We start from the raw sequence: 25,787 nt of genomic DNA on the forward strand, positions 1-25,787 counted from the left end.
TCTTGGCCATGTTAGTAGTTGGATTCTTACTGATTGTATGGGGTGGACAGGTGTCTTTATGCAGCTAACGACCTCAAACAGGTGCATCTAATTTAGGATAATAAATGGAGTGGAGGTGGACATTTTAAAGGCAGACTAACAGGTCTTTGAGGGTCAGAATTCTAGCTGATAGACAGGTGTTCAAATACTTATTTGCAGCTGTATCATACAAATAAATAGTTAAAAATCATACATTGTGATTTCTGGATTTTTTTTTAGATTATGTCTCTCACAGTGGACATGCACCTACGATGACAATTTCAGACCCCTCCATGATTTCTAAGTGGGAGAACTTGCAAAATAGCAGGGTGTTCAAATACTTATTTTCCTCACTGTATATACGCCACACAACTGATAATAATAACAGTAGTAGTTATTATTATTATTATTATTATTACACAATATTATTATTACACAACACACAATTGATGATGATAAAAATAAAATATTTTGCTGTTGTTATAAATATATATATTAATAATTTATATTCATATTTATAAAAAAAATAAACATTTTATTTGTACTCCATACACTGTTTTTGGTTATATTCTCTCTCTCTCATTATAAAGAGGCCGATATATATATATATATATATATATATATATCATCATCATCATCATCATCATCATCAATTGTGTGTTGTGTAATAATAATATTGTGTAATAATAATAATAATAATAATAATTACTATTATTATTATTATCAGTTGTGTGGCGATATAAATAAACTACACAGTGTGGAGTACAAATAAAAATTAAATACTACTAGTACTAATAATAATATAACAATATATTGTGTAGTTGTTGTTATTAGCCAAAGTGTGAAGTATATTATAATAATAATAATAATAATAACTAGATAAAAAAAGTTTGTCAAGACAAACTTTAGGTTGGCTTGAGAAAGCCTAATACTGAAAGTTTACAGCAGTGTTGTAAAAGCCTGAAGTTTGAATATTTAGATAGATGTTGATAACGTTTCTAGCATGATTAGCATGTTTTTAACATGATTAGCCTGTTACTAGCATATTGGTGGCATGCTTAGCAAGTGACTAGCATGATTAGCAAGTGACTAGCATGTTGCTAGTATGTTTCTAACGTGATTAGCAAGTGACTAGCATGTCACTAACATGTTTCTAGCAGGATTAGCAAGTTACTAGCATGTTGCTAGTATGTTTCTAACGTGATTAGCAAGTGACTAGCATGTCACTTACATGTTTCTAGAAGGATTAACAAGTTACTACCATGTTGCTAGCATGACTAGCAAGTGACTACCATGTCACTAGCATGTTTCTAGCAGGATTAGCAAGTTACTAGCATGTTGCTAGCATGTTTCTAGCAGGATTAGCAAGTGACTAGCATGTTGCTAGTATGATTAGCATGTTACTAGCATGATTAGCAAGTGACTAGCATGTTGCTAGCATTATTTGCAAGTTTACTAGCATGTCGTTAGCATTGTTCTAGCATGATTAGCATGTTGCTAGGATAGATAGATAGATTAGAAATATTAGCTAGATGAGTTAGAATGAGTTTGAATTGATTAGAAATAGTACATAGAAGGAAAGCTTGATTGACTCTCAAAGGATTCTGTGAGTTTAAAATTTGTATTTTGACTGTTGGAGTTTGAATAGTCTTGGCTCATCTGAACATTCCGTCAATGTAAGTCTGTGGGATTTTTATGATTTTTAATCTTCAGTTTTATGAAAACCATAAGTCCAAGAAAGTTAGAAAAGATAAAGCACACTATGTCAGATCAGTCTGAAGAGCTGGGCTGAGTTTGGTGGTTCTAGCTTGAAAGCTCTAGGTGGAGGAGTGTTCAGAAATTTAGTCTAAGAATAATAATAATAATAAGCTTAAGTAGCAGATCAGTATTGGCAAAATGAAGTGTACAACCAAACTACATTACTATACGGTCTCCCACAATGCAGTGTGTTTGACCTGACTTTCCTGTGTAGCAAAAGAACAAGGATATCAACTAGGAAATGTTTCAAAAATTTGGATAAAAATATGAAACAACAAATATTGGTTATATAAAGATGAATATAATTTTTTTTCTTTGTTTTATCTGTTCTTCTCGTACAGGATCGGGCCACAGCAGGCAGTAACATCACCATCTGCCGGCAGGCCCAGACCAAGCTGGAGTTCTGTCTTTACATGTTCCTGTGGAGTCCAGACATGGAGGCAGTTCTGGTGGCCATGTCCTGTTTCCGCTACCTTTGTGAAGAGGCAGACATCCGCTGCAGTGCAGAAGACATCCCTGTACAGTCCCTTCTGCCAAATTACAACACGTTCATGGAGTTTGCATCTGTCAGTAACATGATGATTACAGGTCCGTCTCATAAACTAGTTTGAATGCACGGATTCAGACACACACCTCTGTTTTTTGAGATTTGTGAGTGATGTTACAGATTCCTCTAGAGGGCAGCACAGTTTTTGTGAGTTCTCTGATTTTTCTAGGTCGTTTGGCTCTACAGAAGAGAGTAATGGCTTTGCTTCGGAGGATTGAGTTGCCCACCCCGGGGAACAAAGAGGTCAGAGATCACACATTTAATGCTATTGGACAGTAGTAGACTCATTCTGGTTGGTTGACGAACACATTTGCATTGTCCTGGTTGTGTGCCATTGTATTATCCAACATAATTGTTTTGAATCGAAGCCTTTTAGAATATGCAAAACTTCATTTGTTTTTCAAACTATGTGGTTGGATTTCACAGTTCAGTACTTGTGTGCTGTTTTTATTGTGTGGTTAAAAAAAATCAACTTTTTGTGGTCTAATCTGAAGATAATGTATGACAGGTTTTAACAGCTCTGTTTGGTTATTTCAGGCCTGGGAGGACACACATGCCAAATGGGAACATGCAACCAAATTAATTTTAAGCCACCCGAAAACGAAACTAGAAGACAGTCAGGTCAGTCACCCTACAGTAGAAAATAGATTTTTGTCTACATGTGGGTGATTCTTCAGTTTAAGGAACATTTCTGTACATTAGGCTAATTTGTAAAAAGAAAATGCTTTTAAATCATTATTTTATTAACATTCTTCTCATTATTAGTTTTATTTATTTTTTAATACCGTATTATTTTATCTCTTTAGATAGATACATTTGACTACTTTATAGTGTTGAAATGTAACATTTAGCACTTTGTAATTCCTCCCAAGAACATTTAAAGAATAGTTTGTATTTTTTTTTTAACAAATCAGTTATTATTGTATTATTTGAGAATTATTTAAAAATTCAGTTTACCGTAGTTCAAATTGTCTTTTTTTTTTTTGGTCAGTTTAAGTTTAAACACACACACACACACACACACACATTTTGGCAACCCAAAATAAAAGCTTGCTGATTTTAGGATTAAAAATATTGAAAATTCATATAAAAAGTATAAAAAAGAAAAAAATGAAAATGTAAACATTAGCATTGTATTTTTAAGTGTACTATAAAATAATTGTATTTTTATTTAATACTCATTTTTAATTTTAAAGTATAATAGTATTATCATACTTTATTTTTTTGTTTTGTTTATTATTTTACTTTAATTATTTTAACTAAATAAAGTGCAATAATACTATTATTAATTTTTATTTTTTTTATAGTTATATTTAATGGGACACACTATGTGCAGTGTGCAGGACACACTCATGAGAACAGACTGAAAAACTTATGTGCATGTATATACTGTATGTATAAAATTATACTGTAATAAGTACTATAATTATTATATACTTTTTAACCCCTATAATAATTTAATTGACCAATATTAAGTTAATTGACCATTGTTAAAAATAAAACAGCAAAACATGACATGACAAAATGTTGGCTGTGTTCCATAAATCCCATGTCTCATCCCTCAGGAATGGGTCAATATGACAGGCTTCCTGTGTGCGTTGGGTGGCGTGTGTTTGCAGCAGAGGAACACGTCTGCTCTGGCCACCTACAGTCCTCCCATGGGCACCCTGAACGATCGCAAGGGCTCCATGGTGTCCATGGCCTCGTGTGAAGGGAACCCAGAGACCCCCCTGAGCAGGTTTCTGGACCGTCTTCTGTCGCTGATGGTGTGCAATCATGAGAAGGGCCATCAGATCCGCACTAACGTCAAAGACCTGGTGGGGCTGGAGCTCTGTCCAGCGCTCTATCCCATGCTGTTCAACAAACTCAAAAACGGCATCAGCAGATTCTTTGATGCCCAGGGCCCGGTGAGACAGCTAGCCACAGTGTATATGTACAGTGGAAGTCTTGTGACATCTTTATAAGCTGGTTGGACGTCACATGCATCAAATGTCATAGGTACTTATGTCTCTGCGCTCATATGTTTAGGTGCCAATTAATGAGACCAACACACAATTTGTGGAGCAGACCATCGCCATCATGAAGAACCTCCTGGACAACCATACGGAAGGAAGCTCCGAGCATCTGGGTCAAGCCAGCATTGAGACCATGATGCTTAACCTAGTCAGGTAAGTCATTTGTTTGCTTATTATAATCAGCTTTGCTGTGAAGATCATTCTCTAAATGAATGTTTCGGGTTACATTTTTTCCAGTCTTTCATAATTAGAGAAATTTCTCCAGGGCTCTACAGCACAATTTTTATTTCTGCTTGCCTGTTCGTACCAGAAGTTTAAATTTCTACTGTAATATAATTTTATACATTTTTATATAATTATGATACTATTCAAAAGTTTGGGACTGGTAGTATTTTTTTCGTTTTTATAAAAATGTCTTATGCTCACCAAAACAGCATTTATTTGATCAACTATACATTAAAAGATTAATATTGTGAAATATTATTGCAGATTCAAATAACTGCTTTATTTATTTATTTTTCCAGAAAAGTGTTTTTCAAGGATTCTTTGACGAATAGGGTGTTATAAAATTTACTTATAAAGTTAAATATAAATCATTTTTAACATTGTAAATGTATTTGCTGTCAGTTTGATCAATTCCATCTTTGTGGAATTCATTTCTTTCAAAAAGACCTTAATGACCCCAAGATTTTATATTTTCATTTATAATTAATATTTATTTCTTTAATTATTTATAATGATTTATTATACTTAAAATCAAACCAATAAGCTTTAAAATTGTATAAAAAATAAATTTATATACAATTTTTCTGGCATACAAGGCAAATCTTTACTGATTAGTTTGTAATTTCTAACCCATTTTTACTGATGCTATCAGGATTATCAGTCATATAAGTCATTTTTTTAATTTTGACAAAACTTAATCTATGTTACCTTTATTGTTGATTTCTTTGTGCTTAAACCATAAGTATTTGTGTGTTATAGGTATGTGCATATTCTTGGCAACATGGTTCATGCCATCCAGATCAAAACCAAACTGTGCCAGCTGGTAGAGGTCATGATGGAACGCAGAGATGACCTCTCTTTCTGCCAAGAGATGAAGTTCAGGTACAACAAAACGCTGCTGTAGTCCTGCTCTTTATTCGATAGACAGATTATCTGCAATGTTTTATTTCTGCTCTGGAGATGCATCCGATTTGTGTGTGTCAGGAATAAGATGGTGGAGTATCTGACAGACTGGGTGATGGGAACATCCAACCAGGCAGCTGATGATGATGTAAAATGCCTCACAAGGTAACATCCTCGTGAACCCAGTATTTTCATTCAGATGGCATCATTAATACTCTAGTTTACTGAACAACCTCATTGGACTTTTGTTCTGAGAAACTTGAAGTTCATATGTGCAATACAAATCAAAAAATGACTTTCAGTGGTTAATTCTTTTTTTTTACTATAAGCTGTATGGTTTTGATTGACAGGGATCTGGATCAGGCGAGTATGGAAGCGGTGGTGTCTCTTCTGGCCGGCCTGCCCCTTCAGCCAGAGGAGGGGGACGGTGTGGAGCTAATGGAGGCCAAATCTCAGCTCTTCCTAAAGTAAGACTCTCAAGTTCCATATTAAACCTTAAGTTTTATAGTGTCCGGTCATGGAGTTTGTACATTACTCTGCCCCTGCGGTCCTCCACAGGTACTTCACCCTGTTCATGAACTTGCTGAATGACTGCAGTGAGGTGGAGGACGAGGGTCAGCAGGTGGCTGGACGTAAGCGAGGGATGTCCAGGCGATTGGCGTCGTTAAGGCACTGCACCGTCTTGGCAATGTCAAACCTGCTCAACGCCAACGTGGACAGCGGCCTTATGCACTCTATTGGTGAGAGAATTGAGCCATAAACCTCTCAAATAAAACTTTAAATTCATAAATTTTATTTTAGTTAATTTTATGTATTTTTTTCTTATTTATTTTACATTTAATTTCTTTTACTCATCAAACCCTTTAACTCTGTCATAAATAAAACTTATTCTTCTGGACAAGTAATGACTTTTTGTGACACATCTTTAACACCATATAGTAATATATTCAATAATATTATCAATTCAACGCCAGGACTGAATTAAGCTGGATAATGACACTAATGTTGTAACTGAAACACTCTTATTGAGCTGAATTGAATCAACATTGAGCTGTATAAAGACACTATTGTACATCTGTAGAGCTGCTTCATATGAATCTCGCAATGATATTACGCAGCGCCTGAAAATAGGCTAATTTCCGTCAACATGACCAACGTGAGCACCTGCTTGCACAGGGAGCGTGCCTTGCACCCATGGACACATTTGTGAATGACGATTCAGAAGATATTTACTTTGGTGCAGATCCTGAACCGTGTCTGTTTGAACCCGGAATACACTGAGGATGAGCTTTTGGTACGTGAAAGGTAAGAAAGTGTGACTGAACAGAAGGGAGGAGGAGAGCAGATTCGAACTGGTGGTGCTTGCCAACCCATGCTGACCGAAGTTACCTAGCTGGGGACTATTTTCGAGGAGCGTCTCACTGCAGCCCACAAGATCCAGGGGGTGTGGTTGGATCCAGATCCAACTCCTCCCACCTTACATATACCTAAACCTACCCATCTCCACCCCCTGCTCCCTAAACCCACCCCATCTCCACCCCTAAACCTAGATGTGAATCCAACCATGCCCCCTGGATCTTGTGGGCTGCAGCGAGCCCTACTTGCTATTTTCAGGCGCTGCGTAATATCATTGCGCCTGCTGCACCCATGGTACGACAGCAAAATTCCTTGATTATTACGCCGGAATGAGAGTATAGTTCCTAGCCATATCGGCTTAGAAAATCGCAACTTTTCATTTTCCGTCAGTCTTGGTACACGATGTAACTACAGAAGAGTCAAGTTTTAAATAGGAATAATATCGAAACTCTTTGGTCATTTTTGAGCGAGATGCTAACGGTCTAATCAGATTCAATGATCTGTGCTAAGCTGCAGCTTACCACCAGACCCAGAGATCGGCTGAATGGGTTCGAAAACGATAAAACTCAACCGTTTAACTCTTGGGGAGTTGGAAAATGAGCCTATTTTCAAAAATAGTGGCGTGTTCCTTTAACACTTATTTTCCTGTTTATTACTGTGAAGCTGCGTTGACACAATCTGTTTAAAGCGCTTTATAAATGAATGTGACTTGACTTTCTCATGCATTTAATCAAAGTTTGTGTGTCTGCCGCTCTCTTGCAGGGCTGGGCTATCATAAGGACCTTCAGACCAGGGCTACGTTCTTGGAGGTCCTCACTAAGATCCTGCAGCAGGGAACAGAGTTTGACACGCTGGCAGAGACTGCACTGGCCGATCGCTTTGAGAGGCTTGTGGAACTTGTCACAATGATGGGGGATCAGGGGGAGTTACCTATCGCCATGGCGCTGGCCAATGTGGTCCCTTGTTCTCAGTGGGTGGGTACTTTATGTAAATAATCTGTATTTTTTATTTTTTTTTGTGTGTGGTGCAAGATGAGTAATAAATTAATTCAGCTATAATTGTACCATATTGTATAGACGTAATTCAAACAATGTTTTTCACAATTCTGTATGCAACATAGTTTTATATTTTTTAATACACATTTTTTTAAACTTTTTTTAATATACATTTTTATCAACTTTGAAATGTAACACTGAGAATCTCTCAAGCTTGAGAATCTCCTATTGACGTACAATAGTAGAATGTTTGCAAGTCAAAATCTAACCATCTATGATTATTTGCATACTGATTTGGCAATGTTCTTTTTCTTTTCATAGGCTGATTTACATATTGTTTCTTTTTTTTTTTCCTTACTTAACTATTTAGCCATCATATATATATATATATATATATATATATATATATATATAATATTAGGGGTGTCAACGTTAACGCATGCGATTAATCAAAAATTTTTAATGCGTTAATATTTTTTTAACGCAGATTAATCGTTTGGTAAGGTTTGACCCCAACTTCTTCCCGTCATCGCAGTGTGGAAGGTTATCTATCATTGTGTGATGAGGGTACAGCGAGCCAGTGTTGCCAGGGTAACGGCACAAGTGGGCTATTTTGAAAATACAGTCGCGGGAAAAATTACAGAGCCGTGGTTTGCGTTTTTTTTTGGCTACTTTTATAATGTACCGCGAACGCCCAAAGTGCATATAGACAAATAAAAATTAAAATGGATCCTTTTACTAACGTGTATTATACTTGGAATGTATCTCTGGCGACTTAAGAACGGAGAGGCGGTTAACAGCACAAACAACGTGAGTTTCAGCAGAGCACACGTTAAGGCTTTTACACAGCAGAAATAAACATGACAACAGTCACTATAGATTATATAAGATAATAAACACACGATTATGATAGGATATGGTCTGTATGTGATTTATTTATTTTTTTTAGTGGCTGAATAATAAGGATTATGTCTCATACCTGGCGGAAGTGTGAAAGGTTCTGTTTCCTTAAACTAGTTTGTCATGCATTTCTTTTTCAACACATTTACAGGTAAATCCTAGTATTTTAAATTTGTGATTAATCATGATTAATCACAGTCCATGACTGTGATTAATGCAATTAATTTTTTTAATGGATTGACCCTGCATCCCCCTTTGAAAGTTTTCTGAGGTGTCTGGTTGAGAACTTCCGACCTGGCAAACACTGTTTTAATACTATTTGCAAGCACTTGCTTTACCTCCACAAAATGCAAAACTATTTTTTTCTTTGTTAAATGATTTTAACTTTTTTTAAGTATTATTAATAATATAGAAAATGAATTTTTATTATTGACCATTATTACTCACCATTTTATTTTGAAAATGTCATAAGTTTCTTTGCACATTATAAGCCTAAAGAAGGTCAAATGACTGAAACCTTGCAAATCAAATTTTGACATGCAAGTTTGAGTAGTGTGTGAAATTTATATTGAACTTTGGTCTTTTCAGGATGAACTGGCACGTGTTCTGGTAACTCTCTTTGATTCGAGGCATCTCCTGTATCAGCTTCTGTGGAATATGTTCTCTAAGGAGGTGGAGTTAGCAGATTCCATGCAAACACTGTTCCGCGGCAACAGCCTGGCCAGTAAAATCATGACGTTCTGCTTTAAGGTGCCTCTACTATTCCCCTGGCGTGCATTGAAGTCAAATGATCATTCAAAGAGGCAATGATCCCGATTAAGTTTAGCTGTGAATTTCCCTCTTGGGAACTCATGGAAACTCCTTTTTTCAGGTGTATGGGGCCACGTATCTGCAGAAGTTGTTGGAGCCGTTGCTCAGGGCAGTGATCACGGGCACTGAGTGGCAGATGCTGAGCTTTGAGGTGGATCCCACCAGGTATCTGTCCAAATGAACCTTTAAATCAGTCATTCGCAACTGGTATGTCAGTGCAAATTCACCTGTCACTTGATAAAAGCCAAGCAAATTAGAAAGAAGCATCATGGACAGATTGCAAAACATGTTGTCACCCCAAAACCATGAACAAAACTACGCAAAGTAAAAGTGAATTGAAACCAGACAAATTTAAATAGAGGTTCATGTGGCATGAGGATAAACTGGTTTCCACCGACCACACTGTGTTCTGTGTAGTTAATAAAGATAAATGTGGTTCATTTCTTGCATTTTAATTGGTATTTAGAAAGTAAAGAATTTTCCAACTCAGCCTGTGTCAGCATATTAATAATTAATTGTGATGTAAATGCAACCCAAATTCCGGAAATGTTGGGACGTTTTTTTAAATTTGAATAAAATGAAAACTAAAAGAATTTCAAATCACGCGAGCCAACATTTTATTCTCAGTAGAACATAGATAACATAACAAATGTTTAAACTGAGAAATTTTTAAATTTTATGCACAAAATGAGCTAATTTCAAATTTGATGCCTGCTACAGGTCTAATGTTCTCTATAGGTGAAAGATCTGGACTGCAGGCAGGCCAATTCAGCACCCGGACTCTTCTACTATGAAGCCATCCTGTTGTAATAGCTGCAGTATGTGGTTTTGCATTGTCCTGCTGAAATACACGTCGTCTGGAGGGGAGCATATGTTGCTCTAAAACCTTTATATACCTTTCAGCATTCATAGTGCCTTCCAAAACATGCAAGCTGCCCATACCGTATGCACTTATGCACCCCCATAACATCAAAGATGCTGGCTTTTGAACTGAACACTGATAACACACTGGAAGGTCTCCCTCCTCTTTAGCCCGGAGGACACGGCATCTGTGATTTCCAACAAGAATGTCAAATTTGGACTCGTCTGATCATAGAACACTTTTTCACTTTGAAACAGTCCATTTTAAATGAGCCTTGGCCCACAGGACACGACGGCGCTTCTGGACCATGTTCATATATGGCTTCCTTTTTGCATGATAGTGTTTTAGTTGGCATCTGTAGATGGCATGGCGGATTGTGTTTACTGACAGTGGTTTCTGGAAGTATTCCTGGGCCCATTTAGTAATGTCAATGACAGAATCATGCCACTGAGTGATGCAGTGTCATCTGAGGGCCAGAAGACCACAGGCATCCAACAAAGGTTTTCGGCCATGTCCCTTACGCACAGAGATTTCTCCAGTTTCTCTGAATCTTTTGATGATGTTATGCACTGTAGATGATGAGATTTGCAAAGCCTTTGCAATTTGACGTTGAGGAACGTTGTTTTTAAAGTGTTCCACAATCTTTTTACACACTCTTTCACAGATTGGAGAGCCTCTGCCCATCTTTACTTCTGAGAGACTCTGCCTCTCTAAGACATCCCTGTTATAGCTAATCATGTTACAGACATGATGTCAATTAACTTAATTAGTTGCTAGATGTTCTCCCAGCTGAATCTTTTAAAAATGTTTTGCTTTTTCAGCCCTTTGTTGCCCCGTGCCAACTTTTTTGAGACCTGTAGCAGGCATCAAATTTGAAATTAGCTCATTTAGTGGATAAAAGTGTAAAATTTCTCAGTTTAAACATTTGTTATGTTCTATTGTGAATAAAATATTGGCTCATGTGGTTTGAAAGTCTTTTAGTTTTCATTTTATTAAAATTTAAAAAACATCCCAACATTTCCGGAATTCGGGTTGTATATTTTAATGTTTGATTTTAAGGACATTTTGTGTATTTTTATATGATAAGCTCTTTTAGTGCTGTGTTGTTTCAACAGTGTTGTATTATCTATGAAATACAGCAAACATTAGGCATGTGATGTTCAGATTCTGGTTGGAGATGATTCACTCTTGTTCTTCCTGCAGACTTGAGACTGGTGAGAATTTGGAGGAGAACCAGCGCAATCTGTTACGGATGACCGATCGCTTCTTTCAGGCCATAATCAGCTCATCTGGCGAGTTTCCACCTCAGCTCCGCAGCGTCTGTCACTGTCTCTTTCAGGTGAGGTTGAAGAAATCTCTGAGGTGATTCTTTGGTGTGCAAAGAGGCCTGAGTTTGTTTCTATGTACTTCTCTTTCCCTGTGTTAATCTGTGTGATGATATTACTAATGTCAAATATGCTTCAATTTTGCTGTGGAGACTGATTGTTTAATAGAACAATTTAAAGCCAACATAAAATCAAAATTTACGTTCTGGTCTTATTTGTGCACAATTTATCACAAATAAGCTCAGAAAAATGTAATGTAATTAGATGCAATAGCTTATTTCAAATGCATATTTGACGTTAGTTCCTGTGTATAAAATGAGAAGGCTTTACAAATGATTTATAAAGAAATTCATTCTTCGTTTTCTAAATGAGGTCCGTTTAAAAAAAAAAAAAAAAAAAAAGAGCAGCAAAGCAACATATTAGAATGATTTATGAAGGATCACGTGACACTGAAGACTGGAGTAATGGCTGCTGAAAATTCAGTTTGCTATCACAGGAATAAATTTAAATTGAAAAAAAAATATTAAAATAGAAAATAGTTATTTTAAACTGTTCTAATATTTTTTTGAATTATTTTTTAATATTGCTGTTTTACTGTATTTTTGATAATCAAATAAATGCAGCCTTGGTGAGCATAAGAGACTCCAAACTTTTCCATGGCCTAATAGGTAGAAAACGTGTGCGCGTGTGTGTTAGCTTGTGCCATGACTTGTTTGTGCTCATTTCTGTTCTGTAGGCTACTTGTCACTCTCTCCTGTCTAAAGCATCTGTCAAAGACAGAAAGGAAGTGAGGAAAGCAGTAAGTGTGAATGGCGGACGTATCTGCTTCCTGTCTCGATTCACTTCATTAATCTGAGACTCTTGTGCACCTCTGGCCTGCATTACTGTCATTACATCAAATCATGTCTACTAATTTCCTGATTTTTGGCAAGCTGAAGCTTTCACTGAATGTACCTCTTAGCACCAGCACCAGGAAAAACAACAAACTCAGTAGTTCCGGCCATCATTTTGCATGAGCCGTCACTCTCAGGACTGAGGGTTGGAAATTATCAGGGCATTGAATGCAGTGGTGCATTGTGGGTAGTGCAATTTGGTAATGAACTTCGCCCCTTTTTGAATGCCAGAATGATTTTACGCTTGACTGTTCAACCTGAAATGTTTATTCTGAGTAAAACACATTTCTCTGTAGTGCCATTTTAAATGCTTTGCTGTTCCCTTTTTTCTTCTCTAACACTCTTAAAGTTCACTGGTGAAGACCTCCGCCATCATTGGACTGTTTAACGGCTTCAAACTGCTTTCTACACTTTAACTCTAAAGCCTCTGGTGCCATTTCATTCAGATAGTTCCCTCACAGAACCTCATGTTATCCAGTTACTCAACAGATAGCATAATTTGATCAACTATACCTCCAATAAACCAAACTTTAGCATGATTTGACAATGTTATTATGAATTATGGTTCTAGATTGGAACTGTCCTAATGAAATAGCATCATGTTACCTCAGCCATAAAATCCTTCTTTCACATTCCTGTGTATTTCTGTGTTTTGGTTTCAGGTGGTTAGCCAGCGTTTCCCACAGAACAGTATTGGAGCTGTAGGTAGTGCCATGTTTCTGCGTTTCGTGAACCCGGCTATAGTCTCTCCATATGAGGCTGGGATTCTCGACAAAAAGCCTCCACCCAGGATAGAAAGGGGCCTTAAACTCATGTCAAAGGTGAGAATTTTAGAGATAAAATTAATATTACTTTTATAAAAATTGTCTATGCTGGAAAACAGGTTGTACTAGCTTATGTTGGCCAAGTTGGTTATTGCTGCTTCATTGCTGGTCCAGAAAGGTCTGCCAGGTCAGAACCAGGTCCCTGATCTGGAAAGTCAACTGATCAACCATCTAGCAGAGTTTACTTAATTGTCAAGTCACTAGAATAATAGCAATAATGCCTAAAACCCACTTAATAGTTTTAAAATCACTGCAGTGCATGGCCTTGGTTTCACTGCTTTAATGGAAGGATGATGAAAGATAATATATTATGAAAGACATCAGTGTTATAAAGACTCGTATTTCATTTGTCATCTGTCCACAGATCCTGCAAAGTATTGCCAACCATGTTTTGTTCACAAAAGAGGAACACATGAGGCCGTTTAATGACTTTGTGAAGAGTAATTTTGATGCAGCCAGAAAGTAAGAAAGCGATTCGTGATCTTCAGGATTTAGATCCCACCACCAGCTAGTTTAAACTTTGGGTTTTCCTCTAGATTTTTCCTGGACATCGCCTCTGACTGCCCGGCGAGTGACTCTCTCAACCACAGCCTGTCCTTCATTAGTGATGGCAATGTTTTGGCCCTGCACAGGCTGCTGTGGAACAACCAAGAGAAAATTGGCCAGTATTTGTCTAGTAACAGGTGAGCAGGTCTGTGAAATACTTGTGTTATCATCCAGCTCATGTGGTCAGTATCAGAGAGACTGTTATCGGAAGTGCAAATGCAGTTTAGGCTGTTCTTGGGATTAGATTCTTTGAATTCTGCTCATTCAAATCTCTATGTTTGGTTGGGAACTGATTTGCATTTTTTACTTTCTCTTCTCAACTTGTTTCTCTCTGATTTGATTGTATGATCTGACAGCTGTTTAGCTGTAAACATTATCATCATACATCACTTTGACTGACTGGGTTGTACATTTTTTGTCATCCTTTATATTTATCCTACAGTAAAATATTGTGACGCAAGCATACATTTTTTGATGATTCTCAAATCCTCAGTGAAGTTTCCGTTAATGAGAGAATATTTTTCCAAACTTCAGGGATCATAAAGCAGTTGGAAGGAGGCCCTTTGATAAGATGGCCACCCTGCTTGCTTACCTGGGTCCCCCAGAGCACAAACCTGTTGCAGATACTCATTGGTCCAGCCTGAATCTCACCAGCTCCAAATTTGAGGAGTTTATGACAAGGTAGAAAAGGCTGCACCATTATATATTTTATTATAGTTTCCCACTATGCATGGTATTTTTGTCTACTTTTCCAATTTAAAAAAAAAAATCTAAAAGTTTTTGTAACAAATGAAAGACTTCTTGTCAGTATGAATTGTTTATTTTTCTATCAATTTTATTCTTATTTTAAGCAGGAACCCCACTTTTACTTTGCAATTCATATCTGTTTTTATTTTTCTTTAGACACCAGGTGCATGAGAAAGAAGAGTTTAAAGCATTGAAGACTCTTAACATCTTTTACCAGGCTGGAACTTCAAAGAACGGAAACCCTGTGTTTTATTATGTAACTCGCAGGTAAGGCTTCATGATACCTGACCGATGGTTGCAAAAGAATTACAAAGGCACACATTGTTCTTTTGTTCAAAGTTTTATTGCTTCTGAAAACAATCAGTTAACTAACAACAACTTACAGATGCATAGATTTTGTTGATTAAATTATGAAGATATTACAGCATTTTACAGCAATAAAAAAAAAAACCCTGATGACTGTTTCACAGTGGTTGTGAATAGTACCAACATTTTTCACATTTGAAATATTTTTCGCTAATGTTAAGTAAAAAGCTGTTTTGTTACAAGCTGTGTAACATCTACGAAAGTTTGATAGCATTTTAGAAAGACTATTGTCTACAAAGAATCTCACATTATTGTCTGCCTTCAAAGCACAAGGGAGGTTGACGGTCACTGTATCATCTGTAGAAAGCTCAAAGTCATGAACGCAAGCAGCAGAAGTTTGAAGCAGCTAGTCATGGAGGAAGCGGAGGAACTGCCAATGAGGGCACTGACAGTTGGTTTAGCATTCTGGTTTGCGTTGTTATTGGAGCTGGATGATGTGGTGTTAGGCCCATTCGTGCTGGTTGAACTGCTGTTGTTCGTATTCTGGTTAGTGCCGTTCCCATTCGAATTAGCATCCTTTTTGGTGGTGTTAGTGGTGGCGGTGGCGGTGGCGGTGGTGGTAAATGAAGTAGTAGGGCTTGAACAAAGGACCTGCATACAGCCGAACATCACAACAAGCAGAACCACGCAGATGTCCACTCTTAGAGCCATTTCTCTGATCTGAGGAGAACATAACATATAAGCACTTCTTATTTTTTTTACTAGCTCCATGATGATGTTTAACACAGCAGTTTTTTTCAGATGCAAGATTAATTTATGTTTATAGAAGCTGAGTATAATTCGAAATTTAATATTAATTTGAACACTTTGCATCAGTCCAAAGAAATAATTTAGAGCTGTAAACGTTCCCCAGGTACTCACCAGCGGTGCTCCACGTAAACAATGCTGATGTGTTATCTCTGCGAGCAGTGATGTGCAGTGTCTCTAAACACATGCTGATGCTTTTAATAATGACACCAGTGGAAGAAGTCACATGGTTCTTCAAAAAGGAGGGTCAATGATGGAAAGATCATGCTGACAAGATTTCCTTTTGTTTAACAAATAGTTTGTTTGCTTTTCATGAGGTATCATGGTGACAACTGGAAGACTGGCTTGAGTTGCTGTGTTTACCACCAAAGATTTCCAAATATAGTTAGGTCTTATTTTAAAGTTTATATTCCTGCATAGCTGGGTACCCTGAATTGACAGTTTATCACTGTAATTAGTAATAACAGGCTTTCTGTCAGAAGAGTCAACCATGATAATGAAAGCATGATGCTGAGAAAAGTAAACCCTGCTTTCCCAGCTGGAAAATCCTGTTAACATCAGGTTTAAAGCTACATTTTATGTTTTTCTGGTTTAAGGTAGTTGTGAAGATGGATTACCAGCTGTTTGGGAGCTGAAGGTGCAAGTAGACCATCTTGAATCAAGTGTAATGTTTGTCAGTTGTTTTTGGAACATGGCACGTAGTTTTCTGGTCATTTTAGTGACTGATATATTACTTTAAATAAAACTTTAAATAAAATTTTCTTTTTAAAAAAAAAAAGACATTCAAATGGAAATTGTTTTGACTATGGATGGACCAATATGTTGTAGCCAAGTGGTGACCACTGCTAGTAAATGCCATAGTTGTACCTTTATGTACGGTGGCCCAGTAGTGCACAACACAACGAAATCTCCATAACACAACTTATTTAGTTGTTTTGTGCTAATTCCTTTGCGTCGCAGCTTGTTTCCGTTGTGTTGTACTAATTTTGTTGTGTTGAGGCTAGTTTCTGTTGTGTTGTGGCTTGTTTCTGTTGCGACTTCCATTGTATTGCGGCTATGTTCCATTGTGTTGTGCTAATTTTGTTGTGTTGCGGCTTGTTTCTACTGTGTTGTGGCTTGTTTTTGTTGTGTTGTGCTAGTTTCCGTTGCGGCTAGTTTCCGTTGTGTTGTGCTAATTTCGTTGAAGTTTGTTTCCACTGTTTTGTGCTAATTTTGTTGTGTTGTGGCTTGTTTCTGTTGCGACTTGCTTCCATTGTGTTGCGGCTAGGTTCCATTGTGTTGTGCTAATTTTGTTGCGTTGTGGCTTGTTTCTACTGTGTTGTGGCTTGTTTTTGTTGTGTTGTGCTAATTTCGTTGCATTGCGGCTAGTTTCTGTTGTGTTGTACTAATTTCGTTGCGGTTTGTTTCCACTGTGTTGTGCTAATTTTGTTGTGTTGTGGCTTGTTTCTGTTGCGACTTGCTTCCATTGTGTTGCAGTTTGTTTCCACTGTGTTGTGGCTTGTTTTTGTTGTTGTGCAAATTTCGTTGCGTTGCGGCTAGTTTCTGTTGTGTTGTGCTAATTTTGTTGCAGTTTGTTTCCACTGTGTTGTTTCTGTTTTGTTGTGCTAATTTCGTTGTGTTGTGCACTACTGGCCACTGTACTTATGTGGACAGAAAGCATATTTCTTTATTGAATTGCATCACAAAGTAGCTATGTAATCTGATGAAAATCATCCCTGTTGAAAAAACCAGCATATGCTGGTTAGGTAGGTTTTGAAGCATGGATGCTGGTTTAAGCTGGTCCTTAGCTGGTCCTAAGCCCCTCCTGCTCAGGACCAGCACATGACCAGCTAAGGACCAGCTTAAACTAGCTCAAACCATTATAAAATTATAAAATACGGATTTTATCATTTTAATTTAAAAAATAAATAAAAATAAATAAAAGTCATAGTTTTTATTGAACAGTGCAGAATTGTGATGAAAAAAGAATGCTTTTTGTTCATGTTTTTATTATTGCAGAAGTATTAACAGAATCATGCATTTAACTTATAATTTTTAAAACAGAAAGTATTGTCAGTTAATCAGTTTAACATATGATTAACATATGAAATTAGTTAATCTGATTAACATATGAAATGCTCCTACACCCATTTCATGTGAACCTGTATGTCCAGTAATCCTGTTTGTTACTCCACTACATCAGTACATTGAGACTGTTCTGTTTTGGAAGTTTAAGTCCATTTAATGTTTTCATAATATGTTAAACATAAACATTATTTGAAAATGCTGAGCATGTTATCCATTTGTTAACATGAATTTATAGTTTGATCGAAGGACCGTGCGACTCGGCTGACCTTCAGAGCCCTTGCGTCATGCCCATCAGGAGGAGTGTACAGCAGACTGATGTGTAGAGTGAACCCACACTGCATCCTGAGCTTGTGTTTCGGCTGAGGTTCTGATTGGGTCTCTTCACACTCCGCGTACGGAGAGTGGTGGTTCTGCGGGTGGTGGAGACGGTGGTGACGAAGTCGCCTGTTGTGACTGGGCCTTCTGTAGGTGAATGAGTATTAGAATGGGAAGCCTCTGAAGTTGAGGTAAAGAGAAGGCCATTTCTGAAAGACTCCTGTTCCTTGGTGCTTCTAGATCCTGTCTGGTCATCCCTGGTGTTTAGGAGTGACGTCCCCGACCAGAAGTGTGTGGTGACTGCTTGTACATATGGATGGCTTGGCTCCTCGGTTCCAAAGACATATGGGGACAGCGTGTAGGTGCCAAAGTGCCAGCTCCCTGTCCTGGACAGGTGAGCCTCTCCGCAGGTGTGCCAGGTGTGGCAGGGGCAGCCCAACACTCGGGCGGAAGTGTGTTTGGTCCACACCAACAGGTGGCTGATATTGGCAGTTTCTTCACAAGCCCAGGGATTGTCCCCTAGAGTGATGAGCTTCAGACTTTGCAGATGCTCGAATGCCCCTTCCCTGACCGTGGAGAAGCGGTTTGCGTGCAGGTAGAGCCAAGCCAGCCTGTGTAGCCAGTTCAGGGACCCAGGCAGGATCTGGACCAGAGTGTTATGGGATAGATCCACCACCTCCAGGTTTTGGGGCATGTTGGTAGGTACCGTCCAGAACTTGTTATGACTAAGATTGAGAGCCTTCAGATTGGGGAGCGTGTTGTTGATGAAGACCACGCGCTCCAGCTTATTGACGGACAAGTCCAGAACTCTGAGGTTCCACTGGTACGCTGTGTCATCCTTGTTAAGTACACGCAGACGGTTTCCTGAGACGTTGATTTCCCACAATGCCCGTGGCAGCGAGGCTGGGAAGTGAAGCAGACGGTTGTAGGAGACGTCCAGGATGCGCAGATGTGTGAAAGAGCTTAGGTGGTGATCCAGGTCAGATAGCCGGTTGTGGGTCATGTTGAGGGATTGAATGTTTCGCTGCAGGCCCACCGGCAGATGCCTAACCCCCCTCCAGGAACAGTCAACTGTCCGATGACTCTCGCTACAGGAGCAAACACTGGGACATTCTGCATGTACGCAAGTACACGTGAACCACAGCAAGAGCAGGCAGGACATCGCTGCACACATGGGCATCTTCATTTTGTTCCTGTAGACAATTGCAAGAGATTGTTATTTTTGCTGAATGCTTATTTGTTTGTTACATGCTATATGCAGGATGCAGCCAAAGTTATTTGCGTTTGCAGTATAGTACTAATGTCCATGACTGATAGTAATGTGTGGATTTTATTTATTTTTTAAGTGAGTGATTATATTGAGTCTGATTATAGAATGTTTAAAGATTACAGTTTGATTACATGAATTGTGTGATAGCAGTGACTATATTATTAATGTCATCTGATTATAGTAAGTGATAGAAATCTGATTATAATGCACATGAAAATGAGTCTGATAACAGTGCGTTGTATAGTAATGACAATCAGTCTGGACTTTAGTGAATCTGATTATATTGAGTGACTCTGTCTGATGACATTAATGTGAGTGATAATAAGTTTACTGATTAATGCTATTTGTGTCTGATTATGCTGACGGATTGAGTAAGCTATATCAGTTTGTTAATGAGTGATGGCAACAAGTTTGACAATTTTTAGGAATGCAATCTGTGTGATTTATAATGTGTAAACAGTCTCATAACAAAGATGAAATTTAGTGTCTGACCTTAGTGAGTCTGATGACAGTGTGTCTGATGCTACGTAATTATGGCGAGTCCAGATTTGATTATATTGAGTGACTGATTAGGCCTGATGATAGTAAGTCTGACTAATGCGAGTGATGCAAACGAGTCTGACTATATTAAGTAATGCAATTTGTGTCTGATTATAATGGGGATAAAAGTTTCTGACCTCTGTGAATCTCATTAGAGTGTGTCTGATGCCACTTAATAACCATGAGTCAGAACTTTAGTGAATTTGAATATAGTAAGTGATTAAAATGACAATGTTTAATCTGATTATCGTGAGTGGCAGCAGTGAGGCTGATTATAGTTGGTGTTGATTGAAAATCTAATTATAGTGAGTTATGGCTGTGAGTCTTACATAATCTTTGCTAAAGATGACAAAGTATTTTTATGTGTATTTTATGTTTTCTGCCTCTTTTGTTTGCAGTTGTGAGGCTAGTCAAAGCATTGGCATAAATTCTGAGATTTACAATGTGTTACACATGCAAACGTACAGCAGAGATGTGAAGGTCTTCATGCAGTGGCTCTGCAGATCTGCCTGCACCTAGTTCTGCTTGACTCTCTAAGCACGTGCTTAGAAAAAAACAGCATTTATATATAATGTGCATAAAAGCTTGTTCATATCATGCCACACAACCTGTAAATGTGTGATTGTGAGTCTAATCCCTCCTAAGGCAAACCTTGCTGCATTATGAATTACTTACCTTCTCCTTGTCATCACTCTGTGCTCGTTTTTCCTGTCCTCTTTCTGTCTTTCAGTTTCTCTCCATCCCTCAGCTCTTTTTTTCTGCTCGATCTTCGGATTAACACAGCTCTGATCTCTTATTTTTTTTATGCTATTCTTGTTTTATGCTGCAGTAAAATCCAAATCCTGTCTTTCTCTGTGCAGGTCCCTTTCTGGGATCACTATGATAGCAGAGGAGAGAGAGAGGCAGGGAGGGGAGATGTAGTAGAGTCTGTGCCCCGGTACAAGAAAGAGAGAGAGGAAGTGCTGACATCTCTGTTTCCTCTTTAGGATTCCCTCATTCAGCATCCATTTCCTCTGCTTTCTTTTCTGCCCTCTCCCCTTCCCTCTCCTTCCTGTTTTCATTCTTTCTTCAGTCATTAAGCAACACTTAACCTGTAAATCAGGTCTGAACATGTTTTGTCTGAGTTTTAAATGACTGGGATGGAGTCTGATGAAAAATGCTAAATCCAACTGGGATTCTAAATTCTAAAATGAACAATTTCTTATCTTGCATACATTTTCTGGTAGTTTCAATAAAGTCCTAATTTTATGAATTTTGTCATTCTAATGATGCTGTTGTGTATCAGTAAGAGTACCGTACTGTCATCTCCGCTTAACACATTTTACCGTGTTTTAAACCGTTCCTCAGATTTTCCCACACAATCAGCACATACTGTAAAATTCAGTGTTTAAAATTAAAATACTAATGAAGCAGTTCTTAATTCTTTGTGTAGTGTCATTCCTAGCACGCTTTTTGGTAACTGATTTAAAGTTCCTCACCATTGTGTCCTTGCCAGGGGCAGGTGTGTGTGCGTGTGCGTTTCGAACAAAAGAGCGCTGGTACAGAACCTTTTCAGTGCCACTCTCCATTTCTCTCTCCTCCTCTCCCTCTTTCTTCCTCAATCGCTTCATTCTTTCAGAGCCTGCTATTGCTGCCCAGTAATGACACATCCTCTGCCTACTAATGTAGCTTTGTGTGTGAGTGTATGATGCTCTATATTATGTGTGTCAAGCAGAAATGGCATAGTCAGACAATTTAGCTAAATCCATCTGCACTCAGCTTTTATTTTACATGTGCTGTCTAGTTTCTTCCCTTAGTTCATTGATCTGTTCTTCAAACACACAAACACAAACCCCACTCTATTTCGAATGATTCTGTGTTTTAGTGGACCACAGTGTGTTTGATGTGAGCCAGGCAAAAGGGAAAGTCAGCTGGAGGTCTTTGGTTAGTGAAGATGGTCGTCGCCACATGACGTATTTATTTATTTTTTTTCACGTGTATTCAACTTTCCATTGTATATTATAAAGTAAATAAAAATTTTTCAACAAGTTATTCTTTGTTTTAGTGAATCATAATAATATTACTTAAAACACAGGTTTATAAATAGCTTTTTTATTAAAACAATTTAAAAAAATACAATCACACAATGTCAACGTATATAATATAATATTAACAATCATTTGTTCATGTAAAGTTAAGTGTTTGCATATGCAAGACACGAACATGTCTGGAATTTTGTGACTCACTGAGGAGTCTGTAGAATTTGTTAATTCAGAATTTGTTTAGCTAAAAAAGCTGTCGTTGAGGGTAAGTATTAGAGAGTGCTCTGTCATGTTTATACAAGGTCTTTGTGTTGTTGCTTGAGGGCGATGGTCTCAAAAACATCACTATTTTCCTGCTTTGTCTTTTTGCTGTTATCTTTCCTCATCTGTATTGCAGTGTGTGAACTGCTGTTCTGCAAGACTGAATGATATGTTCCCCACAGGGGAGGACCTGATACCCACATGTTGCTCCCGCAGCGCCGGGCTTGCCATTTTCTCCATATTACCCGAAGCACGATTACTGTTATCAGCAACATGAGGCACCCAAAAGTGAAGAGTAATCCAAAAATATCTCTGCGAGTTTTCGTGGTATTAGCTGATTTGTATGTTGGTAAAATAAATGTTTTGGGTTTTTGTAAAACCGTTTTAGTTGTAGTTATAGGAGTCGTTGTACTTGGTTTGCGCCCAGTCATGCTTTGTGTTGATTTGTCCGTCTTGGTTAGCAGATCATTATTGGTGCCATTTTCCTTTGGCATTGAATCTGCTGTAGGTTCTTGATTTATCGAGTCTGATTGAGACTCTTCTGTTTCAGTGGGTTGGATATTGGACCGTTTCGTTGAAATCCAGGATGGATTTTCCTGTGTTCTTGATGTCAGAAATCCATGTCTGACGACTGATGTGGTATGAATACGTTTTTCTGAAGGTTTTGGATTTGGAGTGAACATCGTAATGAGCTTTTCTGTGGAGACTGGAATAGTTTGAGATGATTGCACTCCATCTGTGGGAGCTTGAGTTGATGTGTCCTTTACCAACGGGAAACTTGTATGGGACGTCATTTTGCCAAGGATTGTATATTTGTTTGTTGTGCGCTGTGATTTTGTTTTTGCATTACTCCGATAGGTTCTGAATGATGTGGTATCCTGTAGACTGATGCCTGTCATCACAGAAGTGTCCTCTGGTCCTTTTGAATCAACTAAATGGTTCTCTGTCAGGATTGGAAGAGGTGAAGTGGAAGCCTTTTTGCTGCTTACTAATGTATCATTTGTTAGTCTGTGAGTATTTGTGGTCATAAATAGTTGCATTAAACTGTCTCTAGAAGATTTTGCTCTATTAGTTGTGTTTTTTTCAGTGTGTTGATTTATAGGCTCTTCTGTCGGTTTGGGTTTATGGTGTTCTGGATCTGATGTGGACTCACTGAGATCGGAATTGGGGCTATCTTCTGTCAGCAGAAGTGAAGTGGAGTCTTGGATTTGCTGCTTCAGGGTGAATGTAGGTGGCGTAGGTTTTGAAACTCTCCAGTCTGTGGATGTCACAAGCCAGTTGGGTTTCCCAATTTGCCAAGTTACAGAAAGAGTGTGTGGAGAATTTTTTTTGATTTCAGACTTGGCTGTTGATAAAGTTGTTTGTTTTGTCCTGGCAGGTGGACTGGGTTTTGAAATGCTTTGGACCATTCCATTGATGACTGGTGTCATTTTGGGTTGTTCATTCTTTGTCATTTGTGGAAGTGAGGTTGGTTTCAAGTTTTCATTTTCCATTGTTGATGCAAGTATGTCATTATTTGGAATGTGTGGGTCTATGGCAAACTGTAGTGGAGTTGTCTGTTGAATTCTGTATGTTGTGGCCTGATCTGGGGTGGACATGAGTGCAATGGGTTGTACAATCTTCTGACTAGGTGCTGTTACTTTCTGCTTGAGGATCTGGAAATGTTGCGTTGAATGTTCGAGTAGTTGTGGGGCTCCTGACTGGGTGTTTTTTTGTGACTCTTGTGGTGGTAGATCGGTGGGAAAAGACATTATAGGTGTAGAATCATTTGTACCATTTGTTCCAGGCGAACGAATGATGGGTTCTGGATTTTCTTGTTGAGGTGATTCTTCAACTATTTCTAAATCTCCTGTTTGAGTTGCTTTCTGTGAGTCTGGTAATGATGATTGAATGGGGAAAGATGCCACAGCTGTAGAGTTATGGGTACCATTAATTCCAGTGAAGTGGTTGATTTGTTCATGAATTGTAGTTGAAGAAGGTTCTTTTGCTGCTTTGGAAGAGATTTTGTTAGTGAGTGCTGTGGAATCCAGGATGTGTTGCTCTGTAACCTCACTTGCTTCTATAATTTTCTGTTTTGTGGTCTGGACTCGTTGAGTTGGTTTTTCAGCTAGTCGTGAATCTCCTGATGGAGTTGTTTCCTGTGAGTCTGGTAATGAGTCAATGGGGAAGGATGCCATAGTTGTAAAATTATTTGTACCATTAATTCCAGTGAAGTGGTTGATTTGTTCATGAATTGTAGTTGAAGAAGGTTCTTCTGCTGCTTTGGAAGAGATTTTGTTAGTGAGTGCTGTGGAATCCAGGATGTGTTGCTCTGTAACTTCACTTGCTTCTATAATTTTCTGTTTTGTGGTCTGGACTCGTTGAGTTGATTTTTCAGCTAGTCGTGAATCTCCTGATGGAGTCGTTTCCTGTGAGGCTGGTAATGAGTCAATGGGGAAGGATGCCATAGTTGTAAAATTATTTGTACCATTAATACCAGTTACGTGGTTGATTTGGTCATGAATTGTAGTTGAAGAAGGTTCTTCTGCTGCTTTGGAAGAGATTTTGTTAGTGAGTGCTGTGGAATCCAGGATGTGTTGCTCTGTAACTTCACTTGCTTCTATAATTTTCTGTTTTGTGGTCTGGACTCGTTGAGTTGGTTTTTCAGCTAGTCGTGACTCTCCTGATGGAGTTGTTTCCTGTGAGTCTGGTAATGATGATTGAGTGGGGAGAGAAACCATAGCTGTAGAAATATTTGTACCATTAATACCAGTTACGTGGTTGATTTGTTTATGAATTGTAGTTGAAGAAGGTTCTTCTGCTGCTTTGGAAGAGATTTTGTTAGTGAGTGTTGTGGAATCCAGGATGTGTTGCTCTGTAACCTCACTTGCTTCTATAATTTTCTGTTTTGTGGTCTGGACTCGTTGAGTTGGTTTTTCAGCTAGTCGTGAATCTCCTGATGGAGTCGTTTCCTGTGAGGCTGGTAATGAGTCAATGGGGAAGGATGCCATAGTTGTAAAATTATTTGTACCATTAATACCAGTTACGTGGTTGATTTGGTCATGAAGGGCAATTGAAGGTTCTGCTGCTTTGGAGGAAATTTTGGTAGAGAATATTGTGGAATCAGGGATGTGTTGCTCTGTAACTTCACTTGGTTCTGTCATTTTCTGTTTTGTGGTCTGGACTTGAGTTGATTTTTCAGCTAGTCGTGAATCTCCTGATGGATTTGTTTCCTGTGAGTCTGGTAATGATGATTGAGTGGGGAGAGAAACCATAGCTGGAGAAATATTTGTACCATTAATACCAGTTACGTGGTTGATTTGGTCATGAATTGTAGTTGAAGAAGGTTCTTCTGCTGCTTTGGAAGAGATTTTGTTAGTGAGTGCTGTGGAATCCAGGATGTGTTGCTCTGTAACTTCACTTGGTTCTATATTTTCTGTTTTGTGGTCTGGACTCGTTGAGTTGATTTTTCAGCTAGTCGTGAATCTCCTGATGGA

The 25,787-nt window shown here is 38.2% G+C and overlaps 2 protein-coding genes across 5 annotated transcripts in view; one reads left to right on the forward strand and one right to left on the reverse strand.

The window, feature by feature from the left end:
* Positions 1–25,787, forward strand: part of nf1b (neurofibromin 1b) — a 56,084-nt gene that overhangs the window by 12,017 nt on the left and 18,280 nt on the right. For 2 of the 4 annotated variants that reach the window (XR_009273096.1, XM_058789179.1), the window contains exons 17-35: positions 2,118–2,364; positions 2,493–2,566; positions 2,861–2,944; positions 3,889–4,230; positions 4,352–4,491; positions 5,323–5,445; positions 5,548–5,631; positions 5,817–5,933; positions 6,025–6,206; positions 7,585–7,796; positions 9,306–9,467; positions 9,589–9,692; positions 11,593–11,728; positions 12,451–12,513; positions 13,270–13,428; positions 13,796–13,893; positions 13,968–14,114; positions 14,512–14,658; positions 14,881–14,991. Coding sequence is in view for 3 of the 4 variants with exons in the window: in XM_058789179.1 (XP_058645162.1) it covers positions 2,118–2,364; positions 2,493–2,566; positions 2,861–2,944; positions 3,889–4,230; positions 4,352–4,491; positions 5,323–5,445; positions 5,548–5,631; positions 5,817–5,933; positions 6,025–6,206; positions 7,585–7,796; positions 9,306–9,467; positions 9,589–9,692; positions 11,593–11,728; positions 12,451–12,513; positions 13,270–13,428; positions 13,796–13,893; positions 13,968–14,114; positions 14,512–14,658; positions 14,881–14,991 (2,732 nt within the window). In the remaining variant the exon portion in view is untranslated. Of the gene's footprint in view, positions 1–2,117; positions 2,365–2,492; positions 2,567–2,860; positions 2,945–3,888; positions 4,231–4,351; positions 4,492–5,322; positions 5,446–5,547; positions 5,632–5,816; positions 5,934–6,024; positions 6,207–7,584; positions 7,797–9,305; positions 9,468–9,588; positions 9,693–11,592; positions 11,729–12,450; positions 12,514–13,269; positions 13,429–13,795; positions 13,894–13,967; positions 14,115–14,511; positions 14,659–14,880; positions 14,992–18,139; positions 18,370–25,787 lie in introns of those variants that run through there. The other 2 variants (XM_058789182.1, XM_058789180.1) reach the window with 2 other exon arrangements.
* LOC131548133 (mucin-4-like) lies at positions 20,539–25,773 on the reverse strand. Its single transcript, XM_058789198.1, has 2 exons — positions 20,705–25,773; positions 20,539–20,562 (listed from the first exon to the last, which is right to left on the reverse strand). The coding sequence occupies exon 1, from the start codon at positions 25,563–25,565 to the stop codon at positions 22,344–22,346; it is 3,222 nt and encodes a 1,073-aa protein (XP_058645181.1). The 5' UTR covers positions 25,566–25,773; the 3' UTR covers positions 20,539–20,562; positions 20,705–22,343.

The sequence above is a fragment of the Onychostoma macrolepis genome, chromosome 10 (genome assembly GCF_012432095.1).
Source record: "Onychostoma macrolepis isolate SWU-2019 chromosome 10, ASM1243209v1, whole genome shotgun sequence".
Taxonomy (NCBI): Eukaryota; Metazoa; Chordata; class Actinopteri; order Cypriniformes; family Cyprinidae; genus Onychostoma; species Onychostoma macrolepis.

Excerpts from the sequence above, each read along its gene's own strand:
- LOC131548133 (XM_058789198.1), bottom strand. The coding sequence starts at position 25,565 with ATGGTTTCTCTCCCCACTCAATCATCATTACCAGACTCACAGGAAACA.